At 44.6% G+C, this 16,474-nt stretch overlaps 1 protein-coding gene across 1 annotated transcript in view; it reads left to right on the forward strand.

The window, feature by feature from the left end:
* Nucleotides 1-11,623, forward strand: part of abcc1 (ATP-binding cassette, sub-family C (CFTR/MRP), member 1) — a gene marked incomplete at its 5' end in the record, with an annotated part of 45,048 nt that extends 33,425 nt beyond the window's left edge. The window contains 5 exon segments of the mRNA XM_042313614.1: nucleotides 7,592-7,738; nucleotides 9,161-9,319; nucleotides 9,486-9,652; nucleotides 10,044-10,238; nucleotides 11,372-11,623. Of these exon segments, the coding sequence (XP_042169548.1) occupies nucleotides 7,592-7,738; nucleotides 9,161-9,319; nucleotides 9,486-9,652; nucleotides 10,044-10,238; nucleotides 11,372-11,480 (777 nt within the window).
* Nucleotides 11,624-16,474: the final 4,851 nt, after the last annotated feature.

Below are 16,474 nucleotides of genomic sequence, written 5' to 3' on the forward strand. Positions count from 1 at the left end.
GGTCTTTCTACTCCTATAAAATAACATATGACCTGCCGTACTGTCCTTCAGTCAGCTGGTCTTTCTACTCCTATAAAATAACATATGACCTGCCATACTGTCCTTCAGTCAGCTGGTCTTTCTATGAAATAACATGTGACCTGCCGTAATGTCCTTCAGTCAGCTGGTCTTTCTACTTCTATAAAATAACATATGACCTGCCATACTGTCCTTCAGTCAGCTGGTCTTTCTATAAAATAACATATGACCTGCCATACTGTCCTTCAGTCAGCTGGTCTTTCTATAAAATAACATATGACCTGCCATACTGTCCTTCAGTCAGCTGGTCTTTCTACTCCTATAAAATAACATATGACCTGCCGTACTGTCCTTCAGTCAGCTGGTCTTTCTACTCCTATAAAATAACATATGACCTGCCATACTGTCCTTCAGTCAGCTGGTCTTTCTATAAAATAAAATGTGACCTGCCGTACTGTCCTTCAGTCATCTGGTCTTACTATAAAATAACATATGACCTGCCGTACTGTCCTTCAGTCAGCTGGTCTTTCTACTTCTATAAAATAACATATGACCTGCCATACTGTCCTTCAGTCAGCTGGTCTTTCTATAAAATAAAATATGACCTGCCATACTGTCCTTCAGTCAGCTGGTCTTTCTATAAAATAACATATGACCTGCCATACTGTCCTTCAGTCAGCTGGTCTTTCTATAAAATAAAATGTGACCTGCTCTACTGTCCTTCAGTCAGCTGGTCTTTCTACTTCTATAAAATAACATATGACCTGCCATACTGTCCTTCAGTCAGCTGGTCTTTCTATAAAATAACATATGACCTGCCGTACTGTCCTTCAGTCAGCTGGTCTTACTATAAAATAACATATGACCTGCCATACTGTCCTTCAGTCAGCTGGTCTTTCTATAAAATAACATATGACCTGCCATACTGTCCTTCAGTCAGCTGGTCTTTCTATAAAATAAAATATGACCTGCCATACTGTCCTTCAGTCAGCTGGTCTTTCTATAAAATAACATGTGACCTGCTGTACTGTCCTTCAGTCAGCTGGTCTTTCTACTTCTATAAAATAACATATGACCTGCCATACTGTCCTTCAGTCAGCTGGTCTTTCTATAAAATAAAATATGACCTGCCATACTGTCCTTCAGTCAGCTGGTCTTTCTATAAAATAACATATGACCTGCCGTACTGTCCTTCAGTCAGCTGGTCTTTCTATAAAATAACATGATGACCTGCCGTACTGTCCTTCAGTCAGCTGGTCTTTCTATAAAATAACATATGACCTGGCATACTGTCCTTCAGTCAGCTGGTCTTTCTATAAAATAAAATGTGACCTGCTGTACTGTCCTTCAGTCAGCTGGTCTTTCTACTTCTATAAAATAACATATGACCTGCCATACTGTCCTTCAGTCAGCTGGTCTTTCTATAAAATAACATATGACCTGCCATATTGTCCTTCAGTCAGCTGGTCTTTCTATAAAATAACATATGACCTGCCATACTGTCCTTCAGTCAGCTGGTCTTTCTATAAAATAAAATGTGACCTGCTGTACTGTCCTTCAGTCAGCTGGTCTTTCTACTTCTATAAAATAACATATGACCTGCCATACTGTCCTTCAGTCAGCTGGTCTTTCTATCAAATAACATATGACCTGCAATACTGTCCTTCAGTCAGCTGGTCTTTCTATAAAATAACATGTGACCTGCCGTACTGTCCTTCAGTCAGCTGGTCTTTCTACTTCTATAAAATAACATATGGCCTGCCATACTGTCCTTCAGTAGGCTGGTCTTTCTACTCCTATAAAATAACATATGACCTGCCATACTGTCCTTCAGTCAGCTGGTCTTTCTACTCCTATAAAATAACATATGACCTGCCATACTGTCCTTCAGTCAGCTGGTCTTTCTATAAAATAACATATGACCTGCCATACTGTCCTTCAGTCAGCTGGTCTTTCTACTCCTATAAAATAACATATGACCTGCCGTACTGTCCTTCAGTCAGCTGGTCTTTCTACTCCTATAAAATAACATATGACCTGCCATACTGTCCTTCAGTCAGCTGGTCTTTCTACTCCTATAAAATAACATATGACCTGCCATACTGTCCTTCAGTCAGCTGGTCTTTCTATAAAATAAAATATGACCTGCCATACTGTCCTTCAGTCAGCTGGTCTTTCTATAAAATCACATATGACCTGCCATACTGTCCTTCAGTCAGCTGGTCTTTCTATGAAATAACATGTGACCTGCCGTACTGTCCTTCAGTCAGCTGGTCTTTCTACTTCTATAAAATAACATATGACCTGCCATACTGTCCTTCAGTCAGCTGGTCTTTCTATAAAATAACATATGACCTGCCATACTGTCCTTCAGTCAGCTGGTCTTTCTATAAAATAAAATATGACCTGCCATACTGTCCTTCAGTCAGCTGGTCTTTCTATAAAATAAAATATGACCTGCCGTACTGTCCTTCAGTCAGCTGGTCTTTCTATAAAATAACATATGATACTGTCCTTCAGTCAGCTGGTCTTTCTATAAAATAACATATGACCTGCCGTACTGTCCTTCAGTCAGCTGGTCTTTCTATAAAATAACATATGACCTGGCATACTGTCCTTCAGGCAGCTGGTCTTTCTATAAAATAACATATGACCTGCCGTACTGTCCTTCAGTCAGCTGGTCTTTCTACTTCTATAAAATAACATATGACCTGCCATACTGTCCTTCAGTCAGCTGGTCTTTCTATAAAATAAAATATGACCTGCCATACTTTCCTTCAGTCAGCTGGTCTTTCTATAAAATAGCATATGACCTGCCATACTGTCCTTCAGTCAGCTGGTCTTTCTATAAAATAAAATGTGACCTGCTGTACTGTCCTTCAGTCAGCTGGTCTTTCTATAAAATAACATATGACCTGCCATACTGTCCTTCAGTCAGCTGGTCTTTCTATAAAATAACATATGACCTGCCATACTGTCCTTCAGTCAGCTGGTCTTTCTATAAAATAACATGTGACCTGCTGTACTGTCCTTCAGTCAGCTGGTCTTTCTACTTCTATAAAATAACATATGACCTGCCATACTGTCCTTCAGTCAGCTGGTCTTTCTATCAAATAACATATGACCTGCAATACTGTCCTTCAGTCAGCTGGTCTTTCTATAAAATAACATATGACCTGCCATACTGTCCTTCAGTCAGCTGGTCTTTCTACTCCTATAAAATAACATATGACCTGCCATACTGTCCTTCAGTCAGCTGGTCTTTCTATAAAATAACATATGACCTGCCATACTGTCCTTCAGTCAGCTGGTCTTTCTATAAAATAACATATGACCTGCCATACTGTCCTTCAGTCAGCTGGTCTTTTTCTATAAAATAACATATGACCTGCCGTACTGTCCTTCAGTCAGCTGGTCTTTCTACTCCTATAAAATAACATATGACCTGCCATACTGTCCTTCAGTCAGCTGGTCTTTCTATAAAATAACATATGACCTGCCATACTGTCCTTCAGTCAGCTGGTCTTTCTTTCTATAAAATAAAATATGACCTGCCATACTGTCCTTCAGTCAGCTGGTCTTTCTATAAAATAACATATGACCTGCCATACTGTCCTTCAGTCAGCTGGTCTTTCTATAAAATAACATATGACCTGCCGTACTGTCCTTCAGTCAGCTGGTCTTTCTATAAAATAACATATGACCTGGCATACTGTCCTTCAGTCAGCTGGTCTTTCTATAAAATAACATATGACCTGCCGTACTGTCCTTCAGTCAGCTGGTCTTTCTACTTCTATAAAATAACATATGACCTGCCATACTGTCCTTCAGTCAGCTGGTCTTTCTATAAAATAAAATATGACCTGCCATACTGTCCTTCAGTCAGCTGGTCTTTCTATAAAATAACATATGACCTGCCATACTGTCCTTCAGTCAGCTGGTCTTTCTATAAAATAAAATATGACCTGCTGTACTGTCCTTCAGTCAGCTGGTCTTTCTACTTCTATAAAATAACATATGACCTGCCATACTGTCCTTCAGTCAGCTGGTCTTTCTATAAAATAACATATGACCTGCCATACTGTCCTTCAGTCAGCTGGTCTTTCTATAAAATAACATATGACCTGCTGTACTGTCCTTCAGTCAGCTGGTCTTTCTACTTCTATAAAATAACATATGACCTGCCATACTGTCCTTCAGTCAGCTGGTCTTTCTATAAAATAACATATGACCTGCAATACTGTCCTTCAGTCAGCTGGTCTTTCTATAAAATAACATATGACCTGCCATACTGTCCTTCAGTCAGCTGGTCTTTCTTCTATAAAATAACATATGACCTGCCATACTGTCCTTCAGTCAGCTGGTCTTTCTATAAAATAACATATGACCTGCCATACTGTCCTTCAGTCAGCTGGTCTTTCTATAAAATAACATATGACCTGCCATACTGTCCTTCAGTCAGCTGGTCTTTCTACTCCTATAAAATAACATATGACCTGCCATACTGTCCTTCAGTCAGCTGGTCTTTCTACTCCTATAAAATAACATATGACCTGCCATACTGTCCTTCAGTCAGCTGGTCTTTCTATAAAATAACATATGACCTGCCATACTGTCCTTCAGTCAGCTGGTCTTTCTACTTCTATAAAATAACATATGACCTGCCATACTGTCCTTCAGTCAGCTGGTCTTTCTATAAAAATAACATATGACCTGCCATACTGTCCTTCAGTCAGCTGGTCTTTCTATAAAATAAAATATGACCTGCCATACTGTCCTTCAGTCAGCTGGTCTTTCTATAAAATAACATGTGACCTGCTGTACTGTCCTTCAGTCAGCTGGTCTTTCTACTTCTATAAAATAACATATGACCTGCCATACTGTCCTTCAGTCAGCTGGTCTTTCTATAAAATAACATATGACCTGCCATACTGTCCTTCAGTCAGCTGGTCTTTCTATAAAATAAAATATGACCTGCCATACTGTCCTTCAGTCAGCTGGTCTTTCTATAAAATAACATATGACCTGCCGTACTGTCCTTCAGTCAGCTGGTCTTTCTATAAAATAACATATGACCTGCCATACTGTCCTTCAGTCAGCTGGTCTTTCTATAAAATAACATATGACCTGGCATACTGTCCTTCAGGCAGCTGGTCTTTCTATAAAATAACATATGACCTGCCGTACTGTCCTTCAGTCAGCTGGTCTTTCTACTTCTATAAAATAACATATGACCTGCCATACTGTCCTTCAGTCAGCTGGTCTTTCTATAAAATAAAATATGACCTGCCATACTGTCCTTCAGTCAGCTGGTCTTTCTATAAAATAACATATGACCTGCCATACTGTCCTTCAGTCAGCTGGTCTTTCTATAAAATAAATATGACCTGCTGTACTGTCCTTCAGTCAGCTGGTCTTTCTACTTCTATAAAATAACATATGACCTGCCATACTGTCCTTCAGTCAGCTGGTCTTTCTATAAAATAACATATGACCTGCCATACTGTCCTTCAGTCAGCTGGTCTTTCTATAAAATAACATATGACCTGCCATACTGTCCTTCAGTCAGCTGGTCTTTCTATAAAATAACATGTGACCTGCTGTACTGTCCTTCAGTCAGCTGGTCTTTCTACTTCTATAAAATAACATATGACCTGCCATACTGTCCTTCAGTCAGCTGGTCTTTCTATAAAATAACATATGACCTGCCATACTGTCCTTCAGTCAGCTGGTCTTTCTATAAAATAACATATGACCTGCCATACTGTCCTTCAGTCAGCTGGTCTTTCTTCCTATAAAATAACATATGACCTGCCGTACTGTCCTTCAGTCAGCTGGTCTTTCTACTCCTATAAAATAACATATGACCTGCCATACTGTCCTTCAGTCAGCTGGTCTTTCTATAAAATAAAATATGACCTGCCGTACTGTCCTTCAGTCAGCTGGTCTTTCTATAAAATAAAATATGACCTGCCATACTGTCCTTCAGTCAGCTGGTCTTTCTATAAAATAAAATATGACCTGCCATACTGTCCTTCAGTCAGCTGGTCTTTCTATAAAATAACATATGACCTGCCATACTGTCCTTCAGTCAGCTGGTCTTTCTATAAAATAACATGTGACCTGCCGTACTGTCCTTCAGTCAGCTGGTCTTTCTACTTCTATAAAATAACATATGACCTGCCATACTGTCCTTCAGTCAGCTGGTCTTTCTATAAAATAACATATGACCTGCCATACTGTCCTTCAGTCAGCTGGTCTTTCTATAAAATAACATATGACCTGCCATACTGTCCTTCAGTCAGCTGGTCTTTCTATAAAATAACATATGACCTGCCGTACTGTCCTTCAGTCAGCTGGTCTTTCTATAAAATAACATATGACCTGCCATACTGTCCTTCAGTCAGCTGGTCTTTCTATAAAATAACATATGACCTGCCATACTGTCCTTCAGTCAGCTGGTCTTTCTATAAAATAACATGTGACCTGCTGTACTGTCCTTCAGTCAGCTGGTCTTTCTACTTCTATAAAATAACATATGACCTGCCATACTGTCCTTCAGTCAGCTGGTCTTTCTATAAAATAAAATATGACCTGCCGTACTGTCCTTCAGTCAGCTGGTCTTTCTATAAAATAACATATGACCTGCCGTACTGTCCTTCAGTCAGCTGGTCTTTCTACTTCTATAAAATAACATATGACCTGCCATACTGTCCTTCAGTCAGCTGGTCTTTCTATAAAATAAAATATGACCTGCCATACTGTCCTTCAGTCAGCTGGTCTTTCTATAAAATAACATATGACTTGCCGTACTGTCCTTCAGTCAGCTGGTCTTTCTATAAAATAACATATGACCTGCCGTACTGTCCTTCAGTCAGCTGGTCTTTCTATAAAATAACATATGACCTGGCATACTGTCCTTCAGTCAGCTGGTCTTTCTATAAAATAACATATGACCTGCCATACTGTCCTTCAGTCAGCTGGTCTTTCTATAAAATAACATATGACCTGCCATACTGTCCTTCAGTCAGCTGGTCTTTCTATAAAATAACATATGACCTGCCATACTGTCCTTCAGTCAGCTGGTCTTTCTATAAAATAACATATGACCTGCCATACTGTCCTTCAGTCAGCTGGTCTTTCTACTCCTATAAAATAACATATGACCTGCCGTACTGTCCTTCAGTCAGCTGGTCTTTCTACTCCTATAAAATAACATATGACCTGCCATACTGTCCTTCAGTCAGCTGGTCTTTCTACTCCTATAAAATAACATATGACCTGCCATACTGTCCTTCAGTCAGCTGGTCTTTCTATAAAATAACATATGACCTACTGTCCTTCAGTCAGCTGGTCTTTCTATAAAATAACATATGACCTGCCATACTGTCCTTCAGTCAGCTGATCTTTCTATAAAATAACATATGACCTGCCACACTGTCCTTCAGTCAGCTGGTCTTTCTCAGCTGGTCTTTAAAACAGTTATGACGGTTATTTTATTTATTTAGTTGTGTACACGGGAACTCTGTGTGTATGACTGTGGGTGTATATACCACTGTTTGTCCCCTCCCAGGCGGACTGGAGACATGACCAATCGTCTCTGCCTCCAGGCTGGCCCACAGCAGGCAACATAGACATCAGAGGGTTTGGTCTGCGATACAGAGAGGACCAGGAACTGGCAGTACGCAACATCACCGTAGCCATCCACGGAGGAGAGAAGGTATTTTATGGGGGGTACGGGCTGTGTGACTGGAGGGATTAGGCTGCGTGACGGGGGATTAGGCTACGTGACGGGGATTAGGCTGTGTGACGGGGATTAGGCTGTGTGACGGGGATTAGGCTGTGTGACGGGGATTAGGCTAAGTGACGGGGATTAGGCTAAGTGACGGGGGATTAGGCTACGTGACGGGGATTAGGCTACGTGACGGGGGGATTAGGCTGTGTGACGGGGGATTAGGCTGTGTGACGGGGGGATTAGGCTGAGTGACGGGGATTAGGCTGAGTGACGGGGATTAGGCTGAGTGACGGGGATTAGGCTGCGTGACGGGGATTAGGCTGCGTGACGGGGATTAGGCTGCGTGACGGGGATTAGGCTGCGTGACGGGGATTAGGATGCGTGACGGGGATTAGGATGCGTGACGGGGATTAGGATGCGTGACGGGGATTAGGCTGCGTGACGGGGATTAGGCTGCGTGACGGGGGATTAGGCTGAGTGACGGGGATTAGGCTGCGTGACGGGGATTAGGCTGAGTGAAGGGGGGATTAGGCTGAGTGACGGGGATTAGGCTGAGTGACGGGGATTAGGCTGAGTGACGGGGATTAGGCTGCGTGACGGGGGGATTAGGCTGCGTGAAGGGGGATTAGGCTGCGTGACGGGGATTAGGCTGCGTGACGGGGATTAGGCTGCGTGACGGGGATTAGGCTGCGTGACGGGGATTAGGCTGCGTGACGGGGATTAGGCTGAGTGACGGGGATTAGGCTGAGTGACGGGGATTAGGCTGAGTGACGGGGATTAGGCTGCGTGACGGGGGATTAGGCTGCGTGACGGGGATTAGGCTGCGTGACGGGGATTAGGCTGCGTGACGGGGGATTAGGCTGCGTGACGGGGGATTAGGCTGCGTGACGGGGATTAGGCTGAGTGACGGGGATTAGGCTGAGTGACGGGGGGTTAGGCTGAGTGACGGGGATTAGGCTGCGTGACGGGGTTAGGCTGAGTGACGGGGATTAGGCTGCGTGACGGGGGATTAGGCTGCGTGACGGGGATTAGGCTGCGTGACGGGGGGATTAGGCTGCGTGACGGGGATTAGGCTGCGTGACAGGGGGATTAGGCTGCGTGACAGGAGGGATTAGGCTGCGTGACAGGAGGGGATTAGGCTGCGTGACAGGGGGGATTAGGCTGCGTGACAGGGGGATTAGGCTGCGTGACAGGGGGGATTAGGCTGAGTGACGGGGGGATTAGGCTGAGTGACGGGGATTAGGCTGAGTGACGGGGATTAGGCTGAGTGACGGGGGATTAGGCTGGACGGGGATTAGGCTGAGTGACGGGGATTAGGCTGAGTGACGGGGATTATTGTTGTAGTTGTTCCAGGTGGGTATAGTAGGTCGTACAGGAGCAGGGTAGTGACTGTTGTTGTTGTTCCAGGTGGGTATCGTTGGTCGTACAGGAGCAGGGAAGTCCTCTCTGACTCTAGGATTGTTCCGCATCATCGAGGCGTGTGAGGGAGAGATTCATATCGATGGAGTTAACATCGCTACGCTGGGTCTCCATGAACTCCGCTCCAGGATCACCATCATACCACAGGTACACACCCACAGCCCTACAGACACACTCAAACTGACCCACATTCTTCTGGAGACATGTTATATTTAAAATATCTTTATTTATCCTCTCCCTCCCTCACCCCTCTCCTCCCCTCCCCTTCCTCCTTTCCCCCTCTCCCCCTCTCTCCCCCTCTTCCCCCCTCCAGGATCCAGTGTTGTTCTCTGGGTCTCTGAGGATGAATCTGGACCCCTTCGATGGCTACTCTGATGAGGAGGTGTGGAGAGCCCTGGAGCTCTCCCATCTCAAGAGCTTTGTGTCGGGCCTGCCGGACAAACTCAATCACGAGTGTTCAGAGGGAGGAGAGAACCTCAGGTACACCTTACCTCTCCTCCTCTTCTTACTCTCTCCTCTCCTTACTTCACTCCTCTCTCCTCCTCTCCTTACCTCTGTCCTCTCTCTTTACCTCTCTCCTCCTCTCCTTACCTCTCTCCTCCTCTCCTTACCTCTCTCCTTCTCTTCTTATCCCTCTCCTCTCTCCTTCTCGTTTCTTACATCTCTCCTCCTCTCTCCTTTACCTCTCTCCTTACCTCTCTCCTCTCCTTACCTCCTCTCTCCTTCTCGTTTCTTACCTCTCTCCTCTCTCCTTCTCGTTTCTTACCTCTCTCCTCCTCTCCTTACCTCTCTCCTCTCTCCTCCTCTCCTTACCTCTCTCCTTCTCGTTTCTTACCTCTCTCTCTCTCTCATTAACACAATCTCTCTCCAGTCTGGGTCAGCGCCAGCTGGTGTGTCTGGCCCGAGCCCTCCTGAGGAAGACGAAGATCTTGGTTCTGGATGAGGCCACAGCTGCTGTGGACCTGGAGACGGACAACCTGATCCAGTCCACCATCAGAACCCAGTTTGATGACTGCACTGTCCTGACCATCGCACACAGACTCAATACTATCATGGACTACACCAGGTAATATATAGACTGACTCAATACTATCATGGACTACACCAGGTAATATATAGAGACTGACTCATGGACTACATCAGGTAATATATAGACTGACTCAATACTATCATGGACTACACCAGGTAATATATAGACTGACTCAATACTATCATGGACTACACCAGGTAATATATAGACTGACTCAATACTATCATGGACTACACCAGGTAATATATAGACTGACTCAATACTATCACGGACTACACCAGGTAATATATAGACTGACTCAATACTATCATGGACTACACCAGGTAATATATAGACTGACTCAATACTATCATGGACTACACCAGGTAATATATAGACTGACTCAATACTATCATGGACTACACCAGGTAATATATTTTATTTTTTATTTTATTTCACCTTTATTTAACCAGGTAGGCTAGTTGAGAACAAGTTCTCATTTACAACTGCGACCTGGCCAAGATAAAGCATAGCAGTGTGAACAGACAACACAGAGTTACACATGGAATAAACAATTAACAAGTCAATAACACAGTAGAAAACAAATGGGGAGTCTATATACAATGTGTGCAAAAGGCATGAGGAGGTAGACGAATAGTTACAATTTTGCAGATTAACACTGGAGTGATAAATGATCAGATGGTCATGTACAGGTAGAGATATTGGTGTGCAAAAGAGCAGAAAAGTAAATAAATAAAAACAGTATGGGGATGAGGTAGGTGAAAATGGGTGGGCTATTTACCAATAGACTATGTACAGCTGCAGCGATCGGTTAGCTGCATAGACTGACTCAGTACTATCACGGACTACATCAGGTAATATATAGACTGACTCAATACTATCATGGACTACACCAGGTAATATATAGACTGACTCAATACTATCATGGATTACACCAGGTAATATATATACTGACTCAATACTATCATGGACTACACCAGGTAATATATAGACTGACTCAATACTATCATGGACTACACCAGGTAATATATAGACTGACTCAATACTATCATGGATTACACCAGGTAATATATATACTGACTCAATACTATCATGGACTACACCAGGTAATATATGAAAACACAGACACCTGGTCTTTTTCTCTCTCTCTCTCTCTCTCCTCCCTTCAGAGTGCTGGTCCTGGATAAAGGGGAGATGGCAGAGTTTGACTCTCCCTCCACTCTCATCACCAAGAGAGGAATCTTCTACAAGATGGCTAAAGACTCTGGACTGGTCTGAGTGGGCGAACGGGAGAGGACAGGTTGCTTAAAGACAACATCCCTCCTTACAGAGAACTCCTCCTCCAACCCCCTCTTCCTCTCCTCCGACCGGGAGGCTGTGCAGGGAAGAGGTAGCAGAGAGAGAGAGGAGAATTCTAAGGATATCAATGTTTCTGATAAGTGTGTATAAATTATGGGAGCACTCTACCTCCACTCCTTCCTCCCTCTACTTCTCCCTCCATCCATCCCTCCCTCTACTTCTCCCTCCATCCATCCATCCCTCCCTCTACTTCTCCATCCATCCCTCCCTCTACTTCTCCATCCATCCCTCCCTCTACTTCTCCATCCATCCCTCCCTCCCTCCTCTTCTCCCTCCCTCCTCTTCTCCCTCCTCTTCTCCCTCCCTCCCTCCCTCTTCTCCCTCCCTCCTCTTCTCCCTCCCTCCTCTTCTCCCTCCCTCCCTCCCTCCCTCCCTCCCTCCCTCCCTCCCTCCCTCCCTCCCCCTCCCTCCCTCCCTCCCTCCCTCCCTCCCTCCCTCCCTCCCTCCCTCCCTCCCTCCCTCCCTCCCTCCCTCCCTCCCTCCCTCCCTCCCTCCCTCCCTCCCTCCCTCCCTCCCTCCCTCCCTCCCTCCCTCCCTCCCTCCCTCCCTCCCTCCCTCCCTCCCTCCTCTTCACCATCCATCCATCCTCTTCTCCCTCCCTCTACTACAGAATATGTCAAGGATTCACTCCACTGAACCTGATGCTGCTGCTTCTCCAGGACAAATCCCTTCTGTTACTCCTCCCTCCCTTAACTAAAGACTTCTCCAGGACAAATCCCTTCTGTTACTCCTCCCTTCATCCCTCCCTTAACTAAAGACTTCTCCAGGACAAATCCCTTCTGTTACTCCTCCCTCCCTTAACTAAAGACTTCTCCAGGACAAATCCCTTCTGTTACTCCTCCCTCCCTTAACTAAAGACTTCTCCAGGACAAATCCCTTCTGTTACTCCTCCCTCCATCCCTCCCTTAACTAAAGACTTCTCCAGGACAAATCCCTTCTGTTACTCCTCCCTCCATCCCTCCCTTAACTAAAGACTTCTCCAGGACAAATCCCTCCTGTTACTCCTCCCTCCATCCCTCCCTTAACTAAAGACTTCTCCAGGACAAATCCCTTCTGTTACTCCTCCCTCCATCCCTCCCTTAACCAAAGACTTCTCCAGGACAAATCCCTTCTGTTACTAACTAAAGACTTCTCCCTCCATCCCTCCCTTAACTAAAGACTTCTCCAGGACAAATCCCTCCTGTTACTCCTCCCTCCATCCCTCCCTTAACTAAAGACTTCTCCAGGACAAATCCCTTCTGTTACTCCTCCCTCCATCCCTCCCTTAACTAAAGACTTCTCCAGGACAAATCCCTTCTGTTACTCCTCCCTCCCTTAACTAAAGACTTCTCCAGGACAAATCCTTCTGTTACTCCTCCTTCCCTTAACTAAAGACTTCTCCAGGACAAATCCCTTCTGTTACTCCTCCCTCCCTTAACTAAAGACTTCTCCAGGACAAATCCCTTCTGTTACTCCTCCCTCCCTTAACTAAAGACTTCTCCAGGACAAATCCCTTCTGTTACTCCTCCTTCCCTTAACTAAAGACTTCTCCAGGACAAATCCCTTCTGTTACTCCTCCCTCCCTTAACTAAAGACTTCTCCAGGACAAATCCCTTCTGTTACTCCTCCTTCCCTTAACTAAAGACTTCTCCAGGACAAATCCCTTCCAACAACTCTTACTGTTTTTCCCAAACTCTGTTTGTTCAACTCTCCTTTAAACGGGTGTCTGGATGTTTTCAAGATTCCCTTCATCTTGCAGAATTTGTGGGAAGTCAGAAGGCCATCAGATCTGCTCTCCTCCGTCAAACAGACTCAAAATACCACCTAGGTTTTTTTTTATTTTTAAATGGGCATTGTGTGCTTTTGAAGATGTACTCTGTTAAGAGACTATAAAAGAGTCATTTTTGTTTTGTCTCTGCCCCAGTTTGCCTTTATTGCCATCAGAGGAAAGAATCAGAATATTCTGATTTTTTTCTATCCAATGTAACTGGAATGTTCTGAATTGTTCACCCCAACAGAACCGGAATGTTCTGGTGTGTTCCTTCCAACAGAACCAGAATGTTCTGGTGTGTTAAATGTAACCAGAATGTTCTCATCTGTTCTCTCCAACGGAACTGGAATGTTCTGATCTTTTCTCTCAATAGAACCGGGTGGACTAGGTTGAATATTTATTTGACAGACAGTGCAATGTTATTCCCCACAGGGAGTGAGTGAATGGATAGCTGTCCAATCACAGACGCCGGCTGTTGAAACCTGTCCCATCAGTCAGATCCCGCCCCATCTATGTTGAGTACTGTTAAAGAGAGTGAGGTCACCCACCCTTGACCTCTGCCTGGGTGGTCTTTGACCCTTGACCTCCCAGACGCTGCTTTCCATAGTGCCACACCTCAAACGGCATCCTACACAACACTTCTCTTGACCAAGCCCTGCGTTGCAGTCTGTTGTCTGTAACCAGTAACTAGTCTAGGGAGAGACCTGTTGTCTGTAACCAGTAACTAGTCTAGGGAGAGACCTGTTGTCTGTAACCAGTAACTAGTCTAGGGAGAGACCTGTTGTCTGTAACCAGTAACTAGTCTAGGGAGAGACCTGTTGTCTGTAACTAGTCTAGGGAGAGACCTGTTGTCTGTAACCTATAACTAGTCTAGGGAGAGACCTGTTGTCTGTAACCTATAACTAGTCTAGGGAGAGACCTGTTGTCTGTAACCAGTAACTAGTCTAGGGAGAGACCTGTTGTCTGTAACCAGTAACTAGTCTAGGGAGAGACCTGTTGTCTGTAACCTATAACTAGTCTAGGGAGAGACCTGTTGTCTGTAACCAGTAACTAGTCTAGGGAGAGACCTGTTGTCTGTAACCAGTAACTAGTCTAGGGAGAGACATGTTGTCTGTAACCAGTAACTAGTCTAGGGAGAGACCTGTTGTCTGTAACCAGTAACTAGTCTAGGGAGAGACCTGTTGTCTTTAGTTAAATTTATTTAAATGAATGTAATACACATTATTATATCCTTCTGGCTAAATCCCAAATGGCACCCTAAATGACCAGTTCAAAAGTAGTGCACTTTATAGGGAACAGGGTGTCATTTGGGCCAAATATAGGATAATTTGACTGTAGCCTTCTGCGTTCAGCAGAGACCACTTTTTCCTTGTTGGCACTTTATCTGTTGGTTAGTAGGTGTTATTATATTATTGAACCTCTTGAGCCATACGCTATTGGGTTAGTCAGACTGATCAGCAAGTCTCAATAAGGTGTTGGGATCAACAAGTCTCAATAAGGTGTTGGGTTAGTCAGGCTGATCAACAAGTCTCAATAAGGTGTTGGGATCAACAAGCCTCAATAAGGTGTTGGGTTAGTCAGGCTGATCAACAAGTCTCAATAAGGTGTTGGGATCAACAAGTCTCAATAAGGTGTTGGGTTAGTCAGGCTGATCGGCAAGTCTCAATAAGGTGTTGGGATCAACAAGTCTCAATAAGGTGTTGGGTTAGTCAGGCTGATCAACAAGTCTCAATAAGGTGTTGGGTTAGTCAGGCTGATCAACAAGTCTCAATAAGGTGTTGGGTTAGTCAGGCTGATCAACAAGTCTCAATAAGGTGTTGGCATCTACAAGTCTCAATAAGGTGTTGGGTTAGTCAGGCTGATCAGCAAGTCTCAAGTCTCAAACACCTTAGTAATATATTCTGTCCATGGACTCATGCTACTCATTTTCACTGGGGTTGTGTGTCCCAAATGGCAACTCATTCTACATTTGACCAGGGCCCATATGGGGGATAGGAGGTCATTAATGAGGGGTTATAGTCAGGGGGATCAGGAAGTCTCAATGACTCAGGGCCCATATGGGGGATAGGAAGTCATTAATGACCAGGGCCCATATGGGGGATAGGAGGTCATTTTCACTGGGGTTGGGGGGATAGGAAGTCATTAATGACCAGGGCCCATATGGGGGGATAGGAGGTCATTAATGACCAGGGCCCATATGGGGGATAGGAAGTCATTAATGACCAGGGCCCATATGGGGGATAGGAAGTCATTAATGACCAGGGCCCATATGGGGGATAGGAAGTCATTAATGACCAGGGCCCATATGGGGGATAGGAAGTCATTAATGACCAGGGCCCATATGGGGGATAGGAAGTCATTAATGACCAGGGCCCATATGGGGGGATAGGAAGTCATTAATGACCAGGGCCCATATGGGGGAATAGGAAGTCATTAATGACCAGGGCCCATATGGGGGTATAGGAGGTCATTAATGACCAGGGCCCATATGGGGGATAGGAAGTCATTAATGACCAGGGCCCATATGGGGGAATAGGGTCCCATTAGAGATGCAGCTTTTCACTGGGACATCCAGTGACTACAGCAGGTGTGTTGTCTGAAGATGGAGCCAGTAGCAGCCTACTGGGCCTACGCTTTGATGTCGCTCTCCTGTGGCGTTACTTCTTTATTTGAGCCTTGGTTTTATTTGATATAAATCAAGGAGACGTGCTTTTGATTTGTCTGTTGAGTGTAAGGGGTTGTCCCCAAATGTCACCCTATTCCCTATGTAGTGCACTCCTATGGGCCCTTTTCCCTATGTAGTGCACTACTATGGGCCCTATTCCCTATGTAGTGCACTACTATGGGCCCTATTCCCTATGTAGTGCACTACTATGGGCCCTATTACCTATGTAGTGCACTACTATGGGCCCTATTACCTATGTAGTGCACTACTATGGGCCCTATTACCTATGTAGTGCACTACTATGGGCCCTATTACCTATGTAGTGCACTACTATGGGCCCTATTACCTATGTAGTGCACTACTATGGGCCCTATTACCTATGTAGTGCACTACTATGGGCCCTATTACCTATGTAGTGCACTACTATGGGCCCTATTCCCTATGTAGTGCACTACTATGGGCCCTATTCCCTATGTAGTGCGCTACTATGGGCCCTAT

The sequence above is a fragment of the Oncorhynchus tshawytscha genome, unplaced genomic scaffold (assembly GCF_018296145.1).
Source record: "Oncorhynchus tshawytscha isolate Ot180627B unplaced genomic scaffold, Otsh_v2.0 Un_contig_17244_pilon_pilon, whole genome shotgun sequence".
NCBI lineage: Eukaryota > Metazoa > Chordata > Actinopteri > Salmoniformes > Salmonidae > Oncorhynchus > Oncorhynchus tshawytscha.